At 40.8% G+C, this 26,568-nt stretch overlaps 1 protein-coding gene across 7 annotated transcripts in view; it reads right to left on the reverse strand.

Annotated features, from left to right (window-relative positions):
- Positions 1–26,568, reverse strand: part of LPAR1 (lysophosphatidic acid receptor 1) — a 200,161-nt gene that overhangs the window by 34,173 nt on the left and 139,420 nt on the right. For all 7 annotated transcript variants that reach the window (XM_045081695.1, XM_045081690.1, XM_045081694.1 and 4 more), the window contains one exon: positions 18,727–19,474. In XM_045081695.1, coding sequence (XP_044937630.1) covers positions 18,727–19,474 — 748 coding nt within the window. The remainder of the gene's footprint in view (positions 1–18,726; positions 19,475–26,568) is intronic.

Genomic DNA, 26,568 nt, shown 5'->3' on the forward strand with positions numbered 1-26,568 from the left:
CAGTGAGAAGGCCAAGCATTTTCTCTTCTGAAATTATTTCAGGCAACAAAGCATTGGCAATGTTCCTTCAAACTGCTATGACTCCTATACACTAATTAAAACCAGTAGCACACTGAGATGTACTGGACCCAGCAGAAATGGCCAATTTTCCATTTCTAACTTTTGAAATATTAAAAGGAAGCAACACAGCAAATTTGGAGTGCTCGTTCTGAAATTACAAATTCTGAGTGAGAGCGCAGACTACTGTAAATAATGAATAATCTTCAGCAATAATAAATGATAATGATCTCTTGAGACTCAGTTTTAGCATCTCTGCAATGGGAACAATAGTACTTGTGCTGTTGAAACTATAAGGTATACATATATTATAAGAATTTTTTTAAGATTTATTTTAAAGGGAGCAAGAAAAAGAGAGAGAGAGAGAAGCAGACTCCCCACTGAGCAGGGTGCCTGACCCGGGGCTCCATCCCACAACCCCGAGATCATGACCTGAGCGGAAACCAATAGTCAAACACTTAACCAACTGAGCCACTCAGGCACCCGTCATGAGAATCTTCAGAGATTACATAGGTCTATGAAGATACTTTAATTCCTATAAACCAAATGTTACAAGAATGCAAAGTGTTTCTTCATGTTTAATAATTGATGCTTTTGCCCTTAACCTGGCAAAGACAATCACTAAATTTTAAAAATGAGTGGTTATGTTATTCCTAACAAAATTTGAAATATTTGGAAGTAAATTTCATGGTTACTTTCAGAAAAAAAATATATCAGTACCAGTCAACATTTATTCAGTGCCTCAATGATTTATTAATGTCAGGCATGACTCTAAATTTTCTCACTTGATTCTCATGAGACTTCTCATGAGAATTAAGGCCATTTTGTAGATGGGGAATATAGAGCTTCGGGAAATGGAACAGTAAGTGGTAAACCAGGACACAAAAGCAAACAGTCTAATCCAGAGCCCACAAGTAACCACTCAATGGTTTCAAACACATTTCCTGGGTGGACAGGCCAAGAACACCGCCAGTGAGATGTGGTCTGGGCAGCTCTCTGTCGCTATGAAGCAAAGACTGCTCCTGAAGAGTTGGGAGGTCTGGTGTGGAGGGCATGTCCACCCACACCGTGGGAGAGTGCCACAGACGGACATCTGAAGAGAAGCCACATCACTGGCATACCATTTAGGAAGCCTACAGTGGAAAGGACGCTCCCCAGAGTTGTGGACTGAAAAAGTCCTCTCAGATTTAGAGCCCCATGACTGACCTTGGCCAGCTACCAAACCATGTCAGGACCTCCACGGCTGCAGTAAGGGCTGTGAAGGTCCAGCAGCAACCACACGCAGACCAGTGCCGCTTGAAGGCAGACTAGACAGAGAATGGCCCTATGCAAAGGGGAAGGAAATGAGGAAGCTAGAACCAAGAAATAAATAAAAACAGGAACTAGAGAACAGGAGGGGGCAACTAGCCAGAAGAAAACAAAGCTGAAGTAAAACCAGAAAACAGAAATACGGTAGGGCCCTGGTTCCCAAACTGTACCCCAAGGCACCGTAGGGTTCCACAGTTCATTTGAAAAAGGGCACTGCTGGATATTTTAAGTTTGAGGGCATCAGGGACACTCAACATCTGTTGGAAAGTGTGAAAACTGACAGCTTGAAGTAGTTCACAGTTTCAACGTTAGATGGCATTCAATTCCTTTCTGTGACATGTTTTTGCGTTCTTGTCTGCTGTAATAAAAATCAAACGTTGCCTGAAGCTCACTGGAAAGGAGGATGGTGGTATCTGATTCGAGTCCAAACTTGGAACAGTTGCACAGTGGTGAAAAGACGCATACAGCCCTTAGTCGCTGCTGTTAAGAATTAGGTTAAAATGATCTTCTTTCTCTCAATTTATTTTATTGTTATTGCTGTTGCTCCAAAATGGCTGCTAGTTTATTAGGAGCTGTGTACTTGGGTTTGTTTGTTTGTTTAAGATTTATATATTTATCTGAGAGAGAAAGGGGGTAGGAGGGTGGGGCAGAGGGAGGGAGAGAGAGAGAACCTCAAGCAGACTCCCTGCTGAGCACAGAGCCTGACACAGGGCTCGATCCCGGGACCCTGAGCCCACAATCCAAACCGAAACCAAGAGTCAGCCACTTAACAGACTGAGTCACCCAAGCAACCCAGGAAATGTATATACTTAGTAAGTTGACTTAACTGCTTAATAAATTAAACTCTTATGTATTTACTCAGCACTGTGAAAAGATGGAAATAAGGACACTGAGAAATGATGGGAACCTCTGCATGGGGGACTAAAGTCATCCAGGGCAGACAGCGTGGGGGAATCTCAGAGCTGAGCGGTCTCCAGAGACTTTCAGGATCCCTGAGAAGAAAGCCCCACCCAGTCCACAGAAAACCCGCCTCACTGAGTCCCAAAAGCATAATGGGTCCTGATCCTTCTGTTCTGCAGCTTCTCACAATATAATGAATAAAGACCCACCACAATGAGGACTAATCCAGGGGCTTTAGGTTTCAACATAACAGCATGATCTTTCTATACAAATACCAAGTTATGCCTTTTGTCACAGTATCTACCCAGTACCTACATTCCTGGCATCTTATGTAACCGTCTTACTCATGTGAGGCTTTTCTGTTCCTGCTTCACCTCTCCTTATCCAGACAGAGGAACGGAAGCATGGGGTGACTGCGCCCACCGCCCAGGACGACACTGCTCTGTAGCAGGGTCAGGACTGGAACTTCAGAGGTAACCCTGTTTTCCCTGTGCTATGCTGTTCAGTTGTTAGGCCTGTAGGTTTTCTAGAAAAATAAATACACTTGTTAGACGTTTACACGGAACAACGTACTTCAAAGTAGTGCAGATATTTAAGTGGAGTGAACTACATGCATTCCTTTTTTTTTTTTTTTTTTTTTTTTTTTTTTTTTTAATTCTTAGTTTCTCAATCCTGGAAAAGCTTCCATTTCTTTTCCAGGCCTGTGCTCATGAATAAAAAGAACATAAATGGTTACAACATGGCACTGTTAAGAGAAAAAAAAAAAGCCTTCCATCCAAATACTGGCATGAATATAACAAAATATTCTCAGTTCTTTGTGTTAAGAGTGTAAATTGGTACACACTTACTTTATGGAGAACACTAGTAATCAAGATTCATAAAGTCTCAGTGAGGAGAGTAAATATTCACATTAGATAATATTTATCTTGGGGCCCCTGGGTGGCTCAGTTGGTTGAGCGCCTGCCTTCAGCTCAGGTCATGATCCCAGGGTCCTGGGACTGAGTCCTACACTGGACTCCCTGGTCTTCAGGGAGCCTGCTTCTCCATTTCCCTCTGCCAGCCACAACCTCTGCTTGTACTTTGTCTCTCTGTGTCAAATAAATAAATAAACTCTTTAAAAAAATAGATAATATATATCTCAGTGTTATTTACCATGGCAGAGAGAGAGAGAGAGAGAGAGAGATGAAACTTAAATGCCCACTGATCTATCACTTGGAATGTCTCAAGTCTGTGTAGAAAACTCATGTTTTCATACAGATGACCCACAGACACATGAAAAGATGTTCAACATCACTGATCATCGGGGAAATGCAAATCAAATCCACAATGAGATATTATCACCTTCCATCTGTCAGAATGGCTAAAATGGAAAACACAAGGAGTAACAAAGTGTTGGCGAGGACCTGGAGGAAAAGGAACCCTTGTGCTCTGTTGATGGAAAGGCAAACCGGTGCAGCCATTGTGGGAGACAGTATGGAGGTTCCTCAAAAAATTTAAAAACACAACTGCCCTATGATCCGGTAATTCCATTACTAGGTATTTACCCAAAGAAAATGGTAACACGAATTTGAAACAACAACAACAACAACAAAAAAAAAACCCCAGATACACCCCTATGTTTACTGCAGCATTATTTATAATAGCCAAATTATGGAAGCAACTCAAGTGTCCATCCATGGATGATGAATGGATAAAGAGGTGGTGTGTGTATGTGTGTGTATGTACACACACACATGGAGGAATATTACTCAGCCATAAAAAAGAATGAATCTTGCCATTTGCAACAACGTGGATGGACCTAGAGTCTGTGATACTAAGTGAAATAAATCAGAAAGACAAATGCCATGATTTTACTTATACATGGAATTTAAGAAACAGAACAATGAACAAAGAAAAAAGGGGACCAAAAAAAAAAAGACTCTTAAAATACAGAGAACAAACTGGTTGTTGCCAGAAGGGAGGTGGGTGTGGGGATGGGTGAAGTAGGTAAACGGGATTAAAAGGACACTTGTGTTGATGAGTGCTGAGTAATGAATCACGGACTTACTATATATATAATAACAATAAAAATAACAGAATACTGTCTGTTAATTATACTTCAATAATAAAAGGAAAACTCATGTTTTTAAAGATTACTTAAGGGCATTAACAAGCACAGGGATTTTTTTTTTAATTGTGCAACAAAACTGTACTGTATAATCTCAGTTGAAAAGTATTCATTAAAACAAAGGACTGGAAAGAAACAGTGTATTCATTTTAATATTTTGCTTTTTCTCTGAAGGGTTTAGAATTCTAGATTTTCTTAATGTTAATTTTTTAATTTTCTTCATCTGCCCTTTTTTCCCTCCTGACAAGTATGGGTTACCTTGGTAGTCAAGAAAAAAGTCATAATATTAAAAAAAGTGTTCAGTATCTAAAGAGGTAAATGCAGTCCAGCAATATCTGATTCCTCCCTCTCACCTAGGCTGTACCACTCCAAACCTCATTTACATAAAGCTTTCCTGATTATACTACTGATAGGATTCTCTCCCTTATCTCCATTTTTAGACAGCTTTATCTGTACTTCCTTGTTGGTATTTTTGTGACCGCCTGCCTTCTCCAATCATCACCTATATACATATGGAATCTTTCCTACCAGACTGGGGGCTTTCGGGTGGCAGGGCCAAATCTGCTTCATAACTTACCTGTCATCAACCTTACTCCCATCCGGCCTTGTAGTTGGGTCATCCTGGTAAGTGAGTAGGGATTATACATTTTGGTATTTGTTATTCTAATACCCAAAAGGCAATAGAGGCCAAGTGAACTGAATTAGTTAGTAAATACTTGCAGTGTTCTTTATGGCCCTCAGGGGCAGTGACTAGATCCGGGGAGTGGCCCCAGAAAACGGTTCCCTCCCAGACTGTGGCTCAGTGTCTGTACCAGTCCCTCTATAGCTGAGGACATTGTGGTCTCTAGAGAGACAGAATGCTCCATGCATCCAAGGTGTTTGAACAGAGGCACGACCACATGTACTGTACAGTATAAAAGTTAGCTGCATTTTCCAGCATCAAGTTTCTCAGGTCATGATCCACAGCCCCAGAAGCTCTCTCTTGTTGGGGAGCCTGATTCTACTGCCTGGATGTGATCTGTGTCAAATGGATAAATAAATAACTAATGGGTATGAATACCATGATCCTTGTACAGGGCTCTCAGATTCTCCATTTCTATGGGAAGACAGGGCTGAAAAAGGGCTCTCAGCTCCATTTCTATGGGAAGACAGGGCAAAAGTGCCACCGGTGATAACAGAGGCCTGTAATATCTCCAAGAAATGACCGTGCTTTGAAAACAGTTCAAAGGATTAACTGCGGCCAGTTGCAGGCGGAACGTTCATGAACGCAGAACAACAGGAAAAGCATGTTCACTCGAACAGGTGCCGGACAGGATTATAAGCACTTAACATGCATCATTTAAATTTTCAAAATAACCTCCCCTTTTGAGGAGAGAGTGGTAAGTAATGCTCTTCCCCACCCGTAGGGAAAAGAAGCTCTGAAAGTTTAAAAATACTGCCCAAGTTTAAAGTTGATAGGTCAGCTGAACTGGGATTTTTAACCCATGGACATATCCATTCTAATCCCATGTTCCTTATGCCAGGCTGAAGAAAACAAAGGAATAGTGGGGACAGAATATTCTTTATGTAACCTGTGAACAACTAAATGATCGCTCTGTCCTTCTCTGCCAAGGTCTCCATGCAGACCCACGTAACTGCAACAGGTTACCCACCCCCAAAAGAACATGGTTGCCTTATCTCCCCTTTAGAGGTAACAAAAACTTTCTCCTTGGAACAGAAAATTACATGTCTACCTGAAAAAAATCTTAGACTTGCCATGATTTCTCAACGACCTGTACAGTAAGTTAGCTGCATTTTCAGTCATTAAATTAAAGGTGACAAGTTTTCCTTGGGTGCTAACAATTAGCATGGATATTCAACTATTTTGAGAGTAAAGTCTATTTAGTGCAAAAATATCAATCTTCTTCACAGGAAGCTTTTTAAGAGCCAAGCACCTTCTCTTAGTAATATCATTTTCTCCATAATTCCAACCTCCATTACTTTCTCTCTTCATTCCATGGCTGGCAAAGCAAGTCCACAAACAACAAACACCCAAGTGTGGGGCCCATCACCGGTCTTACTCATTGGGTAAGTGGTACTCATTATGTGTCTCTTTTAGTAGGAGAGGCAGAAATAGATTTTTTCCCCCAAGATTTTATTTATTTGAGAGAGCAGGAGAGCGTGCACAAGCAGAAGCAGAGGGGCAGCAGGCTCCCTGATGAGCAAGGAGCCCGACATGGGGCTCGATCCCAAGACCCTGGGATCATGACCTGAGCTGAAGGCACGGAGCCACCCTAGGTGCCCCTGAGAAATAGATTTTAGAAATGAGCAAGGACAGGTTTAATGCCAGGTCTACATGACTCAACTATGATGACCTGATGCCGCCACAGAGAAACTGCTCCCGTAGGTCTGGGCTAGGACCCAGCACTGAGCCTGTTCAACAAGCAGCCCAGGTGATTCACATGCTGGTGGTCCTCCAGGCACACCTGGAGAGACACGGACAGAGTGAAGCCCCTCATGGTACAGATGAAGAAACTATCACAAGGGTTAAGTGCTTTGCCCAAAGTAAGAGGCAAATTGGTTAATGGCTTTGTAAACTCTCTACATCACATTTCTTGCTTGGCGTTCCAAACGTTTTTTTGGTCACTGCTCTATAAGTAGCAGCTGCAAAAACATTCATAACTTACATTTATGTGACATTTCCTATACAAAGAGCTTTCACAACCACTATCATATATGATCTTCACAAAAATGTATTATCCACATTTGCCAGATGAGAGAACTGAAATTCACAGGGATTAAGATTCTTGCTTGAAATTTTTCTATTATATATATTTGGGGCAAAGTAGTAGGATATAATGAGTCTTGATCTAGTAAGCCCTTGAATGTTAACATTATCTTTTTTTTTTTTTTAAACAAAACTATAAATATTGACTTGGGAGATGTTAAAATTGGTAGCAAAACTTAATTTAAAATAAAACTAACCACCAAACTCAATAACACTTAATACTAATTAACCCCTCCAAATCAAATATTTTTTATAAAATTTAGCTATAAAGTAAGGTCAAGGAAAAATCAATGTGGGAGGAAAAATGAGAACTCACAATGGTAGACAATATGTTACAACCTGATATGTTTAAAAAAACTGATAAATTAAGTCATTTTATAAGCTATATAAAAACATGTGATTCTCCTAAAAACTTCAGAACTTTATATCTGAAGAAAAATGTACCAAACTAGAAATGCTTTCATTGTGCTATATGTTAAACTGTTGAAGTAATTAAAAGACTAGTAATATACACTTCAGAAAATACCTTCTCAACAAAAATGTTTCTCTGATTTAAATACATATATTTATAAAGACAGTCCTTGAGTCTGCATCAAACAATGGGTCAAAGTACTCCATACCTCAATAAGTCACAGAGTAATAAAAGCTACCTACAACACTATTATTAAAGCTGTAAGCCTGGTTGCTGAGGGACGACATGTGGGTCATGTATTATACTGTAATATATCGCTTACTATGTAATGTACTATAGACAGATCAACCTATGAATGACTGCATTTTCTAATTCTGTTCCTATTTTTTTCGGCTCCTGCTTCTAATGTCTTTTAAGTTTAAATAAGGCATCAGGTTAAAAGTGACAGAACCAAATCAGACTGAACTACAATGCTAAGACATTCCATTACAGAATTATAGCAGTCTTGTGTTTTAGACTTATTGCTTGCATCTTGTTTCCGCAGCATCCTCTTGCATTTTAAATAAAATGCTGTTATGTATTGATACTTGCAAATATGGTAGAGTATGTGCATGGTACCTTGCAACTAATTTATTTTATTTTATTTTATTAAAGATTGTATTTATTTATTTGACAGACAGAGATCACAAGTAGGCAGAGAGGCAGGCAGAGAGAGAGGAGGAAGCAGGCTGGATGCTGAGCAGAGAGCCTGATGTGGGGCTCGATCCCAGGACCCTGAGATCATGACCTGAGCCAAAGGCAGAGGCTTAACCCACTGAGTCACCCAGGCACCCCGCGAATAATTTATTTTTATGAAAACCTCTTTCCTGGCCCCCCGACCCCTGACCAAGACAGTATAGAATTTGCCAAACTAAATAAAGCTGGTGCTTCTCATCTCTACAACTTCTGTGTATCTGGATCATTACATACATACTTTGTAGAACGTCCAAATACAGACTCCCATTTTTGGTCTGAACCTCACTAATTCCAGCTCCTCAATTTATAGGGTGGCTTTTCCTTTGGGGCTGGGGCAATTTACAAAGGAGCGTTCCAGGCTACCACATGCTCAGCTAGGTTAGCGGAGCAAATCCCTGCAGCGTTAACATGGTGAATCACTTGCTGGCTGCCGCAAAAGCTTGTCAGCTTTTCACTTCATCAGTTCGCTGGGCAGGTCCTGGACTCCTAAGTGTATCTTCCCCTCTCCTAAAAGAAAGGAAAATAACTTGGGCAAATGAATTCACTCTGGTTGCATGAAGAGAAGCTTTTTGAAGTGCAGAAATGCCCATTTAGAATGAACTCATGGAAAACCCTGCTTAAAATGCAGTGTTCTTTGTGTCAACAAAGGTCTGTTTGGGCAGGATAAATAGGTGAAGCCATGAATTTCCAGTCTCCCGATGCCAGATTAAATCCCACTTATTCAAAAAAGACCCTGTTATTGCTGTGTCACCCTATTAGAACTTCTTATTTGCTTTGGATCATCACAGTAACTCCTCTATTGGCGGAGGAGCCCTGCCAGGGTTTAAGTAAAGCCATGACCACACTCAGTCTAGACACTATCATCTGCACTAAAATACATGAATAAAAAGTCGCTTCTCAGCAGCATAAGGCTGTAATTTAAACCTCAAAGAAGAAAAATATCAAAGGTACAAACACTAGGGGGAAAAAAAATCCTTTGTTCCTATGGAAAAACAAACTTTCGTTAAAGTACTTTTTTTTCCCAAAGAGCATGATGAAGAACATGTAAAAGGAGAGAATAATTCAGTTTTGAACTGGATGGATGTCGTATACAGTATGCTCATAAGCCAACATAACTTCCGAGACACAGATAAAAGATTTTATTAAACCAGATATGTCCCTCTATTTCTAGACAACTCAAAATACGTATCAGAAGTATTAAATAAGCGAAACCATTCATGTATTTAAATCGATCTCAGGATAATATGGAAACCTATAAGAGAGAAAAATCTTTGTAGAGAGAGTTGATTGCCGTCTAAAATGCGTTCCTTCCCATTCAACGCTGTGTATTGGGGTTGCAGGATAAAGTGTACCATCTAACTTTCAGATCAACAGCGAGTACTTTTGTTAGCACGTCCCCCCCAAATTGCTTTTATTTGCTAAATCTGGCAATTCCCACACACATATGTGTGTTGAAGTGTAGGTGTCCATATTTCCTGGCAATACTCTTTCAGGCCCTGAAACATACATGTCACTACAGAGCCCTTCTTACTTCCCACAGGATGTTAATTTACACATGTAGAAATCCATCCCTTTCCTGACAGGTCAGTAACGGAACTCCTTTCCTTTACAAACAATTGCATGTAAAGCTGCTAACTATGGTCAATTTTTAAAAAAGATGTATTGTACCAGTTCAAAAATGAGGGCAAAAAACGATACACACAATATTGTCTTAAAATTATGCAAGCCTTCCCTCCCGCCTCCAGCAGATTTGCCAGCCTAGCAGGACTTATGGTCATATCTAAGTGACGCATTAACTGCACTCTAAGGAGGTGACTGAATATTTAATTCAATTCAGAGTTCCAAGAGTATTTACTGAAATTATTTCTTTGCTGGGGTTCACATGGCAAACTCTTACGTACCATCTAAGCTGTAATTCCGAATCACCATCACGAAGTCTTTCCTTTTCACCGCCCCGATGGAAAGACAGCATTCTCACAGCACCTTGCATATTTTATTTTTACCATACTATATTGCATCTAACTTAAATGGCCTATCCTGATCTACTAAAATGAGAGCTCCTTGAGAACAGGGCCTCTATTTTCACTGATCTTTGCATCCCTATCCTTAGAGAGGACCTACTCCTTAACAGAGGACCTATTAGACATTCAATACATGTTTGTTGACAAAATAAACTATTATTAACAAGCTCACTCTGGAACGTAGCCCCCCAAAATGTCCTTGACAGGCAGGACATGGAACTGCCTTACAACTACTCCTCTGAATGAGACTCATTATTACGTTATGCTGAATTTCAAGCCAGACAGGTATATTTCTATTGTTACCGGGGAGCCTGTAAAATTCCATCCGGAATAAAAAGTATATTTCACTGATTTATTCTACAAATATCTAGAGTTGGCTAAATGCTAGCCCCTGTTCTAGGTGCTGGGAAATAATAAAGCCCCGCCATCGTGGAATGTCCATAATGGTACTCCGAGGAGACTGATGAAGTAGCAGTGAGGTAGGAGTTAAGTTATCTTTTATCCTTTTCTTTCCAGAGGAACAGCGATGAGGCCCCAGCTCAAGTAACCCTACCTGGATACACTGTCAAGCTGGGCCTGAATAGGGAACGGCAATAAGGTGTCATGACCCCAGTCTCTGGCTAGTCTTCCATTTACACCAAACGTGTCCTTCACTGTAGGTCCAAAGCAAACAGAACCGGTGCCCTTCACGGTAGCTGGGCTACCAGCTGTGCCCTAATAACAGCACGTCCATTTGAAGGAACTGAAGACCTTTTTTTTTTTTTTTAAGATTTATTTATTTATTTGATGGGCAGGGCGGTGGGGAGAGGTGCAAGGGCAGGGAAGGGGCAGAGGGGGAGAGAGCGTTAAGCAGACTCCGTACTGAGCCCGGGGCCCGACGTGAGGCTCGATCTCACTGCCCTGAGCTCACAACCTGAGCTGAAACCAAGAGTCAGACGGACACTTAACCGACTGCACCACCCAGACGCCCCCGACGACCTTTTCTGATAGATACTGGCAGAGTGGCCTGTTCCGTTTCAGAAGCCCTTTTTTTTTTCTTTTTTTTTTTTTCCCCAAAATTCATTTTAAGGGTTAATGCCATTTAATCTTCAGAGAGTTACCAAGTCAAAACTGCCACTACTTATGACGCTAACAGGACTTTGAGTACATCGAGCTGCGGCTCAAGAAGATGCAGACACCACTGCAGTTCAGACAAGAGCTCTGGAAAAGCAAGGGCCCGGTCTGAACCAAAGGTACAGGCTGTAACTGGAGCCGAGAGCGGCTAAAACACAGTAGGACGTCAACACGTCTACACCGCGGCCCAGAAAGGAAGCACTATCTCAACCACCTAATCCACTGGCCCAGGTCTGCTGGCCTGTGGGTGTGGCAAAAGGACAGAAGGGCGAGGGTGCACGTGCTGACAAGACCTAATGGTAAGGAGGAGCTTTGCTACCTCTCGGGTTTTATATGAGCCGGACCCTGGCTGCCTTTGCTTCGTGTGCGCAGCATCCAGTGGTCCTCATCACTTGAGAAAGGTCCCACTATTAATTCTGAAACTGAGGTTCAGAGGGATTAAACCAAGCACTCACGGTTACGAAACCAGTAAGAGAGGAGTCAGAGCTCGAATTCTACACTCTGCCCTATCTTATTCCAAATCCCCTCGCTCAAGCCCTCAGCAACAGTGGATTCCTGGGGGTCACCATGCACCGTTCAAGGAATCATTACATCTCTTGGGACCTTTCCTGATAAGGACAAATGTCTGTGCAGCGCTCACAGGGGGACTGACAGGAGCCCCAGGAACACGAAGTCTGCATGAGGCCTAAAATAAGAAAGAGCTTCGTGTTCTGGCTGCTCCGTCCACACCTCAAAAGAAACTCTGTTAGGTTCGTGCGGTATTTTTGTTTTTTCTTTCGGTTTGAGAGTTGCTTCTGAGTAAAAATATTTGAATGGAGTTGGGCAACAAAAGGGTATAAAGAACTGGTATTTCAAAGTTGTTTTTGCTTTTGACCAGGGCCGTGGATTTGGGGTCTGGGCTGCCCTGTGGCGCTTCTGTAGGATGTCCCTCCTGACCACACCCAGGGTGCCAAGCCAGCCGTGTGGCTGGCCAGACAATCAGGGCTCTCATGAATATTCTCTTAGGTCCCACCTCAAAGAGGTCTTAACAGGGATGCCACAGGGACCTGAGGAGACTTAGGATGTCTCTAGTTCGTGTGCAGAGCAACAGGATGTGCGGCTGGTCACCGGCGGCCAGGGAATAAGAGCCTCTGGTACCCACTCCTTTCCTCTCGCAACAGGACCAACTGGGAAGCCTTCTCTTCCTGGCACAGAGCTCTCTATGGGGGCGGGGAGGGGGGTAAAGCAAAACAATTCATTTGAGATTATCCTGTATGAATGTGCCCCTCCCTCTAATGGGGCATAGACATCTAAAGCTAATTATTAAAGAAGTGGATGTGGAGAAAGATCACCATCCCTTGCTCTTATTCCATTTCTATTTCTGTGTTTTCTACTAGAGAATTCTGCATGGTTGACCCACGAGAGTTATGTCCTTATCGTTTTATTGACAGGGTGGTAAGCAGAACTGTAATCTTGGAAATCAAATTAGCCAACTTCCTCCTACAGATGAAAGTACAGAGAAATTAAGGCACAGACAAAGTAATTTGCCCAGAATCACCCAAATGGTTAACAGCAGAGTCAGGAAAGATCCCAGAGGCATCTACCTTGATGAATATTAACTGGGAAAACACACACACACATACACACTCCCCGTGGGTAAAACAAACTTGATAATAAACTAAGATAAATGAGAAATTCATACAACTGCTGTTATTAAAGCTGACAGGATGCTATAATGTATAAAAATTACCTGCTGTGCAAGTAATTCAGTTCCCAAGGACTTTTGTCATAGTTTCATTACAGAGATTACTAGGTGGTTATAATGAGGCCAAATTCAAGGTGACCCTTTCTGTGGGTCCAGGTACCTTTATAGCCACAATGTTTACTCCCATCCTGGCAGTCTAGCCCCATAAATACATGCTGAAGTTCACAAGGAAGAAAATGATGGAAATTGTGGGTGGGACTGAACAACATGGAGACATACCTGGTAAGAACAGAACCTTTCTGGAAGTGAGCAAACCTGGATCTTGGCTTGGGCCACCAGAGAACTCAGATCTAAATTTCTCAATTAGCCCGGGAGCTTCAGTCTCTCTCTTTGTAGGATGAAGGAGCTGGACGGTGTAATTTTTTTTGTTTGTTTTTGTACTATTTGTAATTTATAAGGACTCTTTCAGCTCTAAAATTCAAATCTGGACAGATCCTTGCTTTAAAACAAAGCAGAAACAAAAAACAGAAGTTCTTCCTCACCATCTATACAATGGATCAAAACCAGAGTTGAAATCTGCATTTAAAAAGCCAAAAGAAAAAGTGGAAAGACCACAAACAAAAAGCAGAACCCAGAAGCAGAGTGACCACACACCCTGCATGGACTACACTTGGTTTAGGCCTGTTGCTCCTGAGTCCCAACCAATTAGTGCCTGTCTTCACTACCAAAGGCATCTCATTTGGATGATAAATTATATGGGAACCCCTACAGGGAACTGGTGTTATCAGGAACCCCTTACCACCTTTGATCACCTACAGCCAGACGCCTAAATGCCTTGGTGTATTATGGAGGCTTTGACTCTCCAGTCAAAACTCTCCAGCACACCCACCATATGCTAATCACACCTGATTCCTTCAGTGCCTGGAAGATAAGGAGCATTGCTCCTGCCACTGCTTTCCTTCTCTGCCTCCATCCTACAGAATGGCATTTCCTCCACAAGCATCAAGACCTCTGCTAGATTCAGTATAACTCTGTTTACTCTGTTCCCTCAGTATAAAACAGGCGAAATACGACTTTCCTTGTGTAAGGACCTATTTAGAAACTGTCCCTGCTCCCCTTCCCCCAGGGGATTTACAGGTAACACAGCCCAGATACAAAGGTGGGTCAGGCCAGGTGGAGACATCCGATCAGTGGGGGGCATGCATACTGTCTCCCTGGTTACCAAGGAGTATGGGCCCCGCCCTTTGGGAGCCCTTTTGGCGCCAATCCCAATCAAGGTGTAAGAGGCTGGTTCAAATGTCTACTAGGGTAAATTGTCTCCATTGGTCACCTAGCATCACTGTGGAGTTGCCTGTGTGTGTGTTACAATCTCATTGGCCACCTGTGCGTGGCCAGGCCCGACCATATGGCCTTTGCCCTTAAAAGCTAGACTGTGAAACAGAGAAGGGTTGCCCTCTCTTGTAAGAGGTGCGGCCCCGAACGTTCGGTTAGATTCTTGATGCTTGGCGCGAAATAAAGTTTTGCTTGACCTTCGCTTTCTATCAGTCTCGCTCCTTTAATCACGGACCCATTATTGGGACATAACACCTTGGTAAGATTATATACGGCACGTGAAGACTGGTGCCAAGTATTGACCCTGGCACAGGGTATGCAGGTAAAAGGTAGTAATTTCATTTCAGTGATGATCATTTCCAACCAGAGCAGATCAAACTAGAAAAAAAACCATGACTCCTCCCTGCTCCCCAAAGAGGTAAGCCCCACCTGGATTTATTTTGCTTTTTTATGTCCCTTACTCTCTCCTGGGGAAGGATGCCAAGACCTCCATACAGTAAATATTCTTCTCCTTCCAAATCCTGCTTCTTTGCTTTCCTAATTATCACCAACACAAAGGTCAACACGAGGAATATGGCAAGAAAGGCAAGGACTTAACAACTCAAGATAGACTGTGTTCAAATAAGGAAGAACTTCTTGATGACCACTCTGATTCAACTAGGAACACACTCCAGAATTCTTGGCAAAATGTCAATAGGGAGAATTCAAGCCTGGGGAAGGGTTACATGGCTTTTTGCTTGGAACCGTGAATCCTTAAGTGAAATACACCTTGAGCAAAACACTCTCTCACAAATCAACAGTTGGTTCTTGGTGCTCCATCACCAAGCAGTGGAAACGGACTGACAAAATGACTGTCATGAGCATCTTTAGCAGAAGGAAGAGGAGTAAGGGAATGTTCCCTTCGAGATTTCTTCATCAGAGGAAACAAGGCACAGACAGCTAGGCAGTATCAACAGCAATGAATGGGATCACGATGTTTCCATTAAATAGCACAGAGCTGTTGGAACTTTATAACAAAATACAGCCTGTGCTGGTAGTTGTTTTTATTATAGAGGCAGGATCGCATGGAGGTAAAAACAAAAGACAGGAAAACCCCACATGGGCTCTGGAACCAGACTGCCTGAAATGTTTTCTAGCCTCTGTCCTTATCTAGCTGTGTGGCTCCCGGCAAGTTACCTCATCTCCCCATACCTCAGGTTTCACCTCTGGAAGGTGAAGATAAGAAATAGATAATGGCACCTATATTCTGTAGAGCTGTTTTTTTGTTTGATTTGGTTTTTTGGTAAATACTAATTCCTCAGGTAGAGAAGGGCTGGGCACATGATTAATGGTACATAAGTATTTGACAACGAAAAATATTAAGACTCAGTCCTCAAAAGTAGCATACGTACAACCTTGTGCTGAAAAATTGCTACCGGTATTGCCATGATACATCTCAAAGATGTCTTTACTTTATGTTGACTCCTGGGAGTCTGACTTGTTGACCAACACATCTTTCATTGATCATGGGAAATGAACAGGTCTGAAACCCAGAGGACATTCTGACATGGCAAAATGGAAACTGAAGGTTTCTAACAAAATTAATTAAACCTTAATCATCATCCCATAGTCACCTCCTAAGCTGTTGTATTTATTGGAAGGCACCTAACGTGATAGGAGTGTACCTAGGTCTATCTTCTGCCACACAGCTCAATACACTGGTCTTAGCTTAGTGAATTCACCAAGGCTCTCTCTGCTCCTCAGTTCTGAAGCCTTGATGGCTTTGTACCACGTTCATTCATTCATCAGTTACTTAATAAGCATCTACTTTGTGCCAGATACCATGACAGGTAATGTGGACCAAATGGACAACATGTCATAACAGTCCCTGCTGGCCATCACAAAGCTGACAATCTGGCAGAAAAGGCAGGTGTTAAAAACCAAATGTGCACCCACAAAGCCTGATGATCAATAAATGAATTTACAGTGGGAAGAGCTTCGAGTAGACTAGATTTGTTTCTATAAGACCAAGTCATGTCTTCCATCCAATCATTATGACTACACAGGATTCAGAAGAACACATTATACAAATTAGACATCACCTTGACAAACATCCAATTGTTGAGGATTGTGAATTCCCTAGTCTAAGCTTTCCAACCACCCATTCCCTCACCCCACCCATTCTTCCACTCATGCTGCTTTTCTAAAAAAGGCTATAGTCCATTTAGTTTCTCCTTCTCATATTACAATCACATACACATCTTGCTTCACCAAATTTCTTCACATATCACCCTGATTGGAGTTTTCCATGTTCTAAAATTTCTTCCATCACACCCCTATAAAAAATGTTATTCATTCCAGAGATAGTTACACATATTCAATCTTCACAGAGGCTACTAGTTTAAACCTCAGAGGGCAACATTAATCCTGTTATTTTCATGTTTGGGGTTGGCACGGTGGTGAGGGAGAGGCACTCAGGGGCGGATCTACACCAAAGCTATTGCCCCATAAAGCCTCAAAATAATTCTCATCTAACCTGTAAAACGATCCAATGAAGCACAGAAGTTAATTTTATATGAATCATGAAAACTTACTACACACCAGAAGGTGCTACACATTATATAAAGGGCAAAATTAAAACAATAACTTGGCAGGTTCATAGTTTAAGTTCAGCAGTCACTGTTTACTGGTGTTTCTGTGAACTATAAGCAGCACTCAAGATAGTAATAGAAAAAGTACACCCATATGAAAAGTTTCAACCAACATTCAGAACATCAGTAAATGAACAACTATTTCAGTCGACGTAGAAGTAAAACATCTCATGTTATTTCATTTCACACAAAAATAACAATCATGGTAAACTAAGACAGGGCTTCTGTTGTGTCAGCCATTTCAAGGTTTTGTTTTTATTCTTGGAGGTCTACCAGAGGACCACAAGCAGGATACTCAGGTATGAACTCCTGAATGCATTCGCCCTTACCCAAATGGATGGGACTGATGCACTAACAAGAATGTTAGCTTAGTTAGCCATAATTAGGGCTCAGATTAATATGAGTCCCAGAGTTTCCAAGGAGCCACACAATCCAAGTTACACTCATTCAACACTGCTCTACAAATTGATGCAACATTACAGGAACTTTCCAGTGAATTTCCACGGGAAAAGATGAAATGCTCAAGATGTTTAGATATTTTCAAATGGTGATCAAACATTAATCTGAATGTAGCCTGTGGAAAAAGTGTAATTCAAGAGGGTAATTATTTAAACAAATTTTCACTGGGTAAACTTCTATTTTTTATAAAAAAAAAAAAAAAGATTTATTATTTGAGAAAAAGAGTGGGGGGATACAGAGAGGGAGAGACTGTCCCAAACAGACTCCACACTGAGCATATAGACCAATGCAGGGTTCGATCTCGCCACCCCGAAATGATGACCCAAACTGAAACCAAAGGTCAGATGTTTAACCTACTGCACCACCCAGGCACCCCTCACTGGGTGAACTTTTAAAACAGGTACTCTAAGCTCAAAAAGAAATGTTCTCTGTTTTTCTTCTTGGGTACATGGCCAGGAGTCAGCACAGGGTCTGGAACATATGAGGTACTCAGAAGTATTTTCTGAGTACGTAAATGAATAAATATATTCCCCTGATCCTTCCCATGCATTTACATCTAAGAAAAACAACAGTGAAAGGCAGAAGTTACCGGAGTGTATGGAAAATAAAATCTTCCTCTTCACCTTGAAATATGAATTTTCCGCCACTAAAAACAGAAACTTAATGAAAACATAAGTTTCCATTAAGATGGTCAACAGAGTGCTATTTTGTGCAGCAAATCTATACAAAACCTTAGCATGTTTACCGCCATATTTGTAATTACAACTACAGAATGTGGAAGATAACTTATTTAGAAAGAGTCTCAGAAAAACAACTATATATGAAAGCATATTCATATTATAAAAAAGCAACTTACTTTCTGAAAATCTGTAATAAAGAGACCACAAGGCAAAAAATAACATGATTTGGGCTATAAGGAAACCCTTTGAAAGCTGTTATTTTCAATACTTGATAGCTAAATTCATTAATGACCTCTTTTACATTGTATCACTTACAGCGCATCACTGAGACATTTCCCCAAAACCAATTCTGCAACTGTAGAAAGAGCTGTGTGCTGACTTCATCCTAGACATTTGCTATAAAGTGCCTCATCCCCCTTTTAATTCCTGTATGTTCATTTGCCTATCACTATTATAAATACGGTTTTATATAAAGACAATAATATTCTATAAAATAAGTTAACGGTCAAGACAAAACTTACCAAGCACAATGACCACCGTCTTCAGAAGACTCATCATGGTATCCCGATTCCGCCGGGGTCCAGAACTATGCCGAGACATTCTCATAGTCCTCTGGCGAACATAGCCAAAGATATGCGCATAGAGAACCACCATGACGACAAAGGTCACCAAGTTGAAAATGGCCCAGAAGACTAAGTAAGAGTCACTGTAGAGGGGCGCCATGTTGGAACAATTTTCGATATCACAGATGCAGTTCCAGCCCACACTGGGTATAGCGCCCATGACAATGGCCATAGTCCAGATGACCACAATCACCACCACCACCCGCCGGTTGCTCATCCGGGTGTGGAGCTGCATGCGGAAAACCGTAATGTGCCTCTCGATTGCAATAGCCAGTAAGTTGGCCACAGATGCTGTCAGGCTGGTGTCAATGAGGCCCTGGCGGAGGAGCCACGTGCTGACAGTCAGTCTCCGAGTGTTGGGTCCTGTGTTGAACATTAGGTAGAAATAAGCCAACCCAGCAAAGAAGTCTGCAGCAGCCAGATTGGCCATTAGGTAATAAATAGGAAAATGGAAGCGGCGGTTGACATAGATTGCTACCATGACCAGTAGGTTGGCCAACATGATGAAGATACAGACAGTGATTCCAAGTCCCATCACTAGCTTGCTGACCGTGTTCCATTCTGTGGCGAGATACTTTCCACTCCGGTTATAAAAGAAGGCAATGGACTCATTGTAGAAGCACTGTGGTTCATTCATGGCTGTGAACTAAAAGAGAAAGGAAGATGAAAAAGAATGAAGAAACCACAGATCCAAATTTAAAGATGTAAAGTATGGTAAATGTGGCAAAAAAAAAAAAAAAAAAAAAAAAAGAAAGAAAGAAAGAGAAAACCTACACACACACATATACAAAGGCAAAGAATCTGAAAATCTGATCCTGCATAACATTCTATTATTATGCTGAAAACCCAAGGCTCTTCAGTGTCTTAGTGTCCTCAAGATTAAAGACAGCTGGAATTGAATAAATGACAAGGTCTATGCTTAGTGGTTGCAGGTCATTGAAGTCTACTAGAAAAGCCACATGGCCCAGAAATCTTGCTTAAAATACATGAGACAGATGAAAATTGAGCAGAGATTGCAACTGGAGTATTTACCGTCGTAAAACCTACACTGACCTGTTATTTAGGCAATCTGTAAACACAGTTGGTTTATAGAGAGGGTATTATTGCTCCATTATTCTGCATTTCTGTTCTCACATAGTATGTTCGATCTGTGACAAACACTTTGTAATGCAAGTCCCCTCAAGGCCCATCAGTACCAACATTTCAGAGAGGTCACCATGCATCAAAGCTGCTCTGCCCAAAGCCAGCATTTGCTGTTCGACATTCCTGTGGTCAACACTGTCTACCCCCATGACTCCTTATCCCCAGAATAGCATTTGTCGACCAATCTATGACGTTGGAGAACTTTTTTCTCTTTGGAGGACATAAAAAATATGTTACCTAATGTAACCTCCAATGTAATCCAAACTGTAGTTGACACTTTGACGCTGCTCTACAAAAAAGTGAAGTGTCTTTCAGGTTTTTCCAAAATGTGAAGTAAGGACGTTTTATTATGTGTTCTTATTTTTCAGCAATTAGAATACACTCATTTATTAATTATCCTCACTTGAATCCAAAGGGGACTGAGCAAGTTTATAACATAATATAGGTAGTCAATAAAATGATTAAAATTAGAAAATAAAGAGTAACATAAAATAGAAATGTGAAAATTACACATCAAGTACAATAGAGATTTTCCTGAAGCCTTGAGTTTGTCTGAGACTCCTAGAATCAGAAATTATTTAAAGACAGGTCACATCCTAACTTTTTATGCTCAACCAATAACTTAGCAAATATGACAGTTTTAACCACTATTTTTTATCCAATGTTATACTGAATATCCATAGGGTGTGCATAAATTTTAATAAACACTGTGCGGAATGCTTATTAAATGGTTACTATTCTGACTTGTCCAGACATTTAGTCTCTCCTCATTTAGACTTTAAGACCTTTTAGATCATGTTTCTATCCCTTACCATGTGTATCATTATTTATCAGCTGTTTGATAAGGAAATCTCCTTAAGCTGTCTCTTAAGGAGATCAGGGCCCAAGAAAAGAGTGAAGACCTTGTCTTACACACCCTGGTAATTTTGTTTACTTTCCAAAAAGTCTCATTCATTCGAGATCTGAGAACCTGGTTTGTCATGTCCTACTCTACCCCAAATCTTGCCAGTCCTCTGGTTATTTCATCTAATTTTCTTGCCTTTCAGTTTCTTGACCCCAACCCTAATAACCTTCTATTTCATTATAACTCAGCTGCCCACTCCCATGGTCACACCCTGAACTTTGTAACCACTCGGAACTATCTCCCTCTGGAAATAAATTTTACACTTTAATTACTCACCACACCTGTCATTTTTCCAATTTTCTCATTTGATGCCCAATACATCAATTCTTTGAAGTCATCTATTTCCTTACGCATCCTACCTTCCCCACGGGATACTCTCGCTATTTTCTCCCTTTCCCTATACAGCTTAGATTTCATAGTATCCATTTCAACCTCTTTATTGCTAAGACAGAAATACATTCTCTCCTTGAAGATTCTGAGGTCAGATCCTTCAAAACTCAATTATTTTTTTTCTGGTTTTAAGAACAGTTACACAGTAGATAATCCTCAGACAATAAAATATCCCCCAACAAAATTTGAAGCCTCATTCCATAATCATACACATTATTTTCTATAGCAAAATATATTAACATATACATTAAATTAGATAAATAAGTTATAAATAACCTCACATAAATTCATTCTGAGGTTTTGCCACTAAGTGAATTATGAAAAAGTCTTCAGTTTTCAGACCTTGACTATTGTAACTTCAGATAAGGAAGAAGAGACCTTTCTCCTTTAGCCTACTTGCCTCACTGCCCTTCCGTGATCAGTCTCTTGAAATAACACCAGTCTTGGCTGAATGCAACTGGATGTCATTTCCACATCTGTACCAAGGCTTCTAAGAAACGTTCAAGAAAACTGACATATCTGGCAGATTGTTTCTGATCTAAATTCATGACATCTAACCTCAGTGGAGACTTCAGGAGCACAAGGGGTTTGATTTTCCCATCATTCTCCCTCTTCTCCACAGTGGCTAACTGAAGCTTACCTACTGTTGTTCTCTTTGATGAAAAACAAAATCACCTATTCAAGAATCCATCCTTTCTTCCTCTTCCGTTACAATGGAAGGGGTCTACCTTCCATCCAAGTGTTGTGAACTCCTACACCTGACCTCCAGCCCCAACCCAAACGGCTAATGACTTCCAGCCCTCTTCTTTAGCTCTAGGTAATGGGATGTGCTCTCCCTCATCTCTGCTTCTCAGAACAGTGGTTTTCTCTAACAAGATCACTTGGAGGGTTTCTAAAACATGGATTGCTGGCCAGATCCTGAAAATTACAGATTCGGCAGATATAAAGTTGTTCCCCAGGTGATGATACTGATGCTGCCGGTCCAGAGACCACACTTTGACTCCCACTGGCCTAGAACAATCATCCCCCAGTTTTCACCTGGCTCCCTTGCTCTCATTCTTCATGCAGAAAGGAAACCGTCAGTTTCCCTAGACATTCCCAAGTCTAGGCAAGGTGTTTTCTGCTATAGTTCTCTGCATTTATCCCACAATAACACTCAGCACACTATATAATAATTGCTCAATTAACACTTCCTCATAATAGGCCATAAACCCTATAAGAGCAGAAATCTTTTCTTGTTCATTGTTGTACAGCATTCAACTGTTAGATTAGATGCTAACTATATGTTGGTTGCATTAATAAATTCCAGAAATGTTTACAAGCTTCCTTTCTGCAAAGGACATATAATACACAAAAAAAATAAATTCTAACTAGAAATGCAAAACTCTCTCTTCCCTTTAGCCCCTATAACCGTTTACTTTCTCTGGACAAATCCATTTTTAAATCAAACACCAAGCACACAGTATTTCACAGTGTTCCAACTTTGTAAACACCAGACCGCATTTAATGACATAACTTACATGACTGTTTGAACCCCAGTTTTATCATCTGTGAAATAAGAAAACTGAGCTAAATTATTATTATCTGTATCAAGAGAATTCTGAATAAGAACTTTACATTTCATAAAAATTGCAAGCTAAATATTAAGACAGCACAAAATATGCCTGGAGTGGAAATAGTAAGGATAGAATATACCTGAGAAAAAGAGGGAATGTCAGCTGAATTGAGGGTAACAGGACTGAACTGAAAGAAGAATGAAATCTCCTCTCTTTTCATCTGCAAAAAGGAGGTCTGGAGTATAAGTGAAGGTGACCCCGACAAAGCCACCAACGGGGTAGAGTCAATCAGCTTTCTTACTTCTTGAGGACCCAAGGGATTTAGGCAGAAACCCAAATCAAGCTCAGGGAGAATCTAACTCAACTATGATTGGACTATAATACATTCAAGCAGTCATGCTTATAACAGTACAGCAAACAGAAAAAAAAATTAAATACAGTAAGACAAAAATGCAACCTCAGAGGAGAGGACCATTCTGAAGAATAGAAAATACTCACCTTGAGCAGATTTACTGGGGGAGGAGGAAAGGTTAAAAGAAAAAGATTAAGTTATAGGACATTACTGATTTGTATTCTCAAAGTACTTTGTTAGGGTACTAGCACTGAAAAGAGCACAAGCCATGGTGAACACACAAAAAAAAACAAAAAAACCAGTAAAAACTACATGGAGATTGTAGTTTCCTACTGCTACTGTAACAAATCACCACACAGCTTAAATACAAATTGATTACTTTGTAATCCTGGAGGTCAGAATTCCAAAGTGGGTCTCTCACTGGGCGAAAATCAAGGTGTTAGCAGAGCTGTGTTCCTTTCCAAAGATTGTACAGTGACTTTTTCTTGTCTTTTCCAATTTCTAGAGACTGTCCACATCCTTTGGTTCTTGGCCCCCCTTCCCTGAAAGCCAGCAACAGCCAATCAAGTCTTCCTCACACTGTATCATTCTAATGCCTACCCTTCCCATCCACTCCCCCTTTCCACATTTAGGGACCCTTGTGCTTACATTTAGACTACCCAGATAACCTAGGATCATCTCCCCATATCGAAATCCTTAACTGAATCACATCTTGTCCAATAAAGTAGAATATTTACAGGTTCCAGAGGTTAAGTAATGGACATCTTTGAAAACCATTATTGTGCCCACCAAAGATGAAAAACAACTTCTGAATTAAAATCAGCAATTCAAACAATGAAACAAAGTTGAAAATTCCAGAAAACATGAAATGGCAAGTTGAAGACATATTGAAGAAATTCACTCAGCACTCAGAAGATCAGAGATGATAAGAGTCAAAGGAAAGGAGGCATATAGAGGGAAACATCTAGTTACTATGAATCCGAGAAAGATCAGGACAAAGCTGAGTAAGATAGCTTGAAACATAAGTTACTGCTTAAGAAGAAAGACCTCAGATTACTGGTTTGCGTTTGTGTAAATTACAAAACAGAGTTAATTAAAAGCAACCAGAATTTAGATATAACTTGGTTAGATTTTGCAATCTCAAGGGTAAGGATAAAAATTCTTTATGTATAAAAAGAAAAAACAAAAAAATAAACAAAAAGCTAACAAATCAAATACCTAGAGAAAGAGAGACAAAATAGGGTATTGCCAAGCTACTGCGACAGAAGAATTCCAAAGGACAGAACACAAGCAAACTAAATCTCCATTAAATAGAGAAAATGAGGTCCATAAATCCCACAACCAATTATACTGATGTTCCCACATGAGGATATTATACAACAGTTTCAGAAATGTGGCAGGTCACAAAGAACATCCTCTACATTTCCTGCCTAAAAAACACAACAGAGCAAAAGCAGTGGCAGCAAGCATGGAAAACCCCGGGAACACAGGAGCCTAAGTCACTGCTCTCCATGTGGTTCTAAAACTTAAAGCAAATATCAAAAGTAATGCTTGACAGTGTACTTATAAAAATAACTTAATCTGGAATTAGAATCACTTTATCAAGAAGAGCCTGGACTACAATGCACTGAAATGAAGGAGAAGTATATAAACGTTCATTTTCTCTTCTTTCTCAAGAATCAAGACGTGCTATTTCAATCATAACAGTAATTTTCAAAAACGTTAAAAAACCACCTCATTGAATTATTATCATATCATTCGTAAAAAATCTAGGGAAAACAAAAACATGATCAGATGGAACTCAACACTTTTATAAAGCTTATTGTGCTAGGGGCGCCTGGGTGGCTCAGTGGGTTAAAGCCTCTGCCTTCAGCTCAGGTCATAATCCCAGGGTCCTGGGATTGAGCCCCGTATTGGGCACACTGCTCAGTGGGGAGCCTGCTTCCCCCTCTCTCTCTGCCTGCCTCTCTGCCTACTTGTGATCTCTTTCTGTCAAATAAGTTAAAAAAAAAAAAGATTTTTTTTTTTAAGATTTTATTCATTCATTTGACAGAAAGAGAGAGAGATCACAAGTAGGCAGAGATGCAAGCAGAGAGAGGGGGAAGCAGGCTCACTGCTGAGCAGAGAGCCCGATGCGGGGCTCCATCCCAGGACCCTAAGATCATGACCTGAGCCAAAGGCAGAAGCTTAACCCACTGAGCCACCCAGGTGCCCCAATAAACAAAAATCTTTAAAAAAAAAAAAAAGTTTATTGTGCTAAATCCAAATCACAAGTCAGAAATTTCTCTGTAATCAGAGAAGTTGCAGAATTCTGCATTGCCCAAGGAACAAAGATGTAAATAAAACAGGATTATTTTATTCCGAAAAAATTGTCCTTGATGCTAAAAAGAGAAGTCCCCATTCATGCCCTTTTCACATCCACCAATTACATCTCAGGCTGATGGGGTGGAGGGAGGCCTCTTGGCTGCCCTGCACAGCAGATGTTCCCAATCTGAGACGTTTACCTCACCCTATCATGTGATCTCGAAAGAAGTCATAACAATTCCATCAAGCCTGAACGCTAAGGAGCCACATACGGTGTTCATCTTCACTATGCACCTCACTGACTTGTCTGCACACTCACAGACATTTAGAGAATGCCAGCTAGGGGTGGGGCACTGCACGGCACTAGGGCTTACAGGGGTACCAAAATGATCCCCCTGGTGCCTGCTGCACATCCCCTCACAGTCCACACAATGTGATTTTTTAAGACAATAATGTAGTCATTTCCACCTGTAGCCAGGTGGAAAAGAGAACACGTGGCACAAGCTCTCAGACTGGTAATTAACCTTTTGTGATTTAGTAACTATTTAGATAAAAAGTGTGTATGCAACTGACATTCTAAAAGGGAGATTTCACTCTACACTGGATAAAGGACCAGTCGTAAGATATAAATCAAGCTTAGTTTCCCATTTCTGCTAAAGTAAAACAATGGAGTGAATGCTTCTCGCTGATTCTGATGCTGGGGAGAGCTAACTCGTCTTCAGTAAGCCCCGTAACTGCCCAGACTGGTGATTCTCTTATTTACAAAGCAAGGTATGAAGGCTAAGTCCCCTAAATTCAAGTTCCTCAATCTAAAATAATCAGGCCTTCTACACATTTCTTCCCCCTTCCAAAAAAAGAAGAAAGTAAGAAAGAAAGAGGGAGGGAGGAAGAATCAGAAAAGAGCACAGAATTAGATGCCATCTTTATGAAGAAAAATAATTCTTACCCCATTTAGAGCCTCAACTTAGAAACCAAGAAGTGAAAGGATCTGCCACTAGAACTAGAAAATGGGCCACAAAACAATGCTGATAGAAACAAAAAATGTTTGAAAGCTATAATTTGGTGGTGGGGGGCAGGGGGCAGATGGTGAG

Source organism: Mustela putorius, unplaced genomic scaffold (genome assembly GCF_011764305.1).
Source record: "Mustela putorius furo isolate JIRA1106 unplaced genomic scaffold, ASM1176430v1.1 tig00000580_pilon_pilon_pilon, whole genome shotgun sequence".
NCBI lineage: Eukaryota > Metazoa > Chordata > Mammalia > Carnivora > Mustelidae > Mustela > Mustela putorius.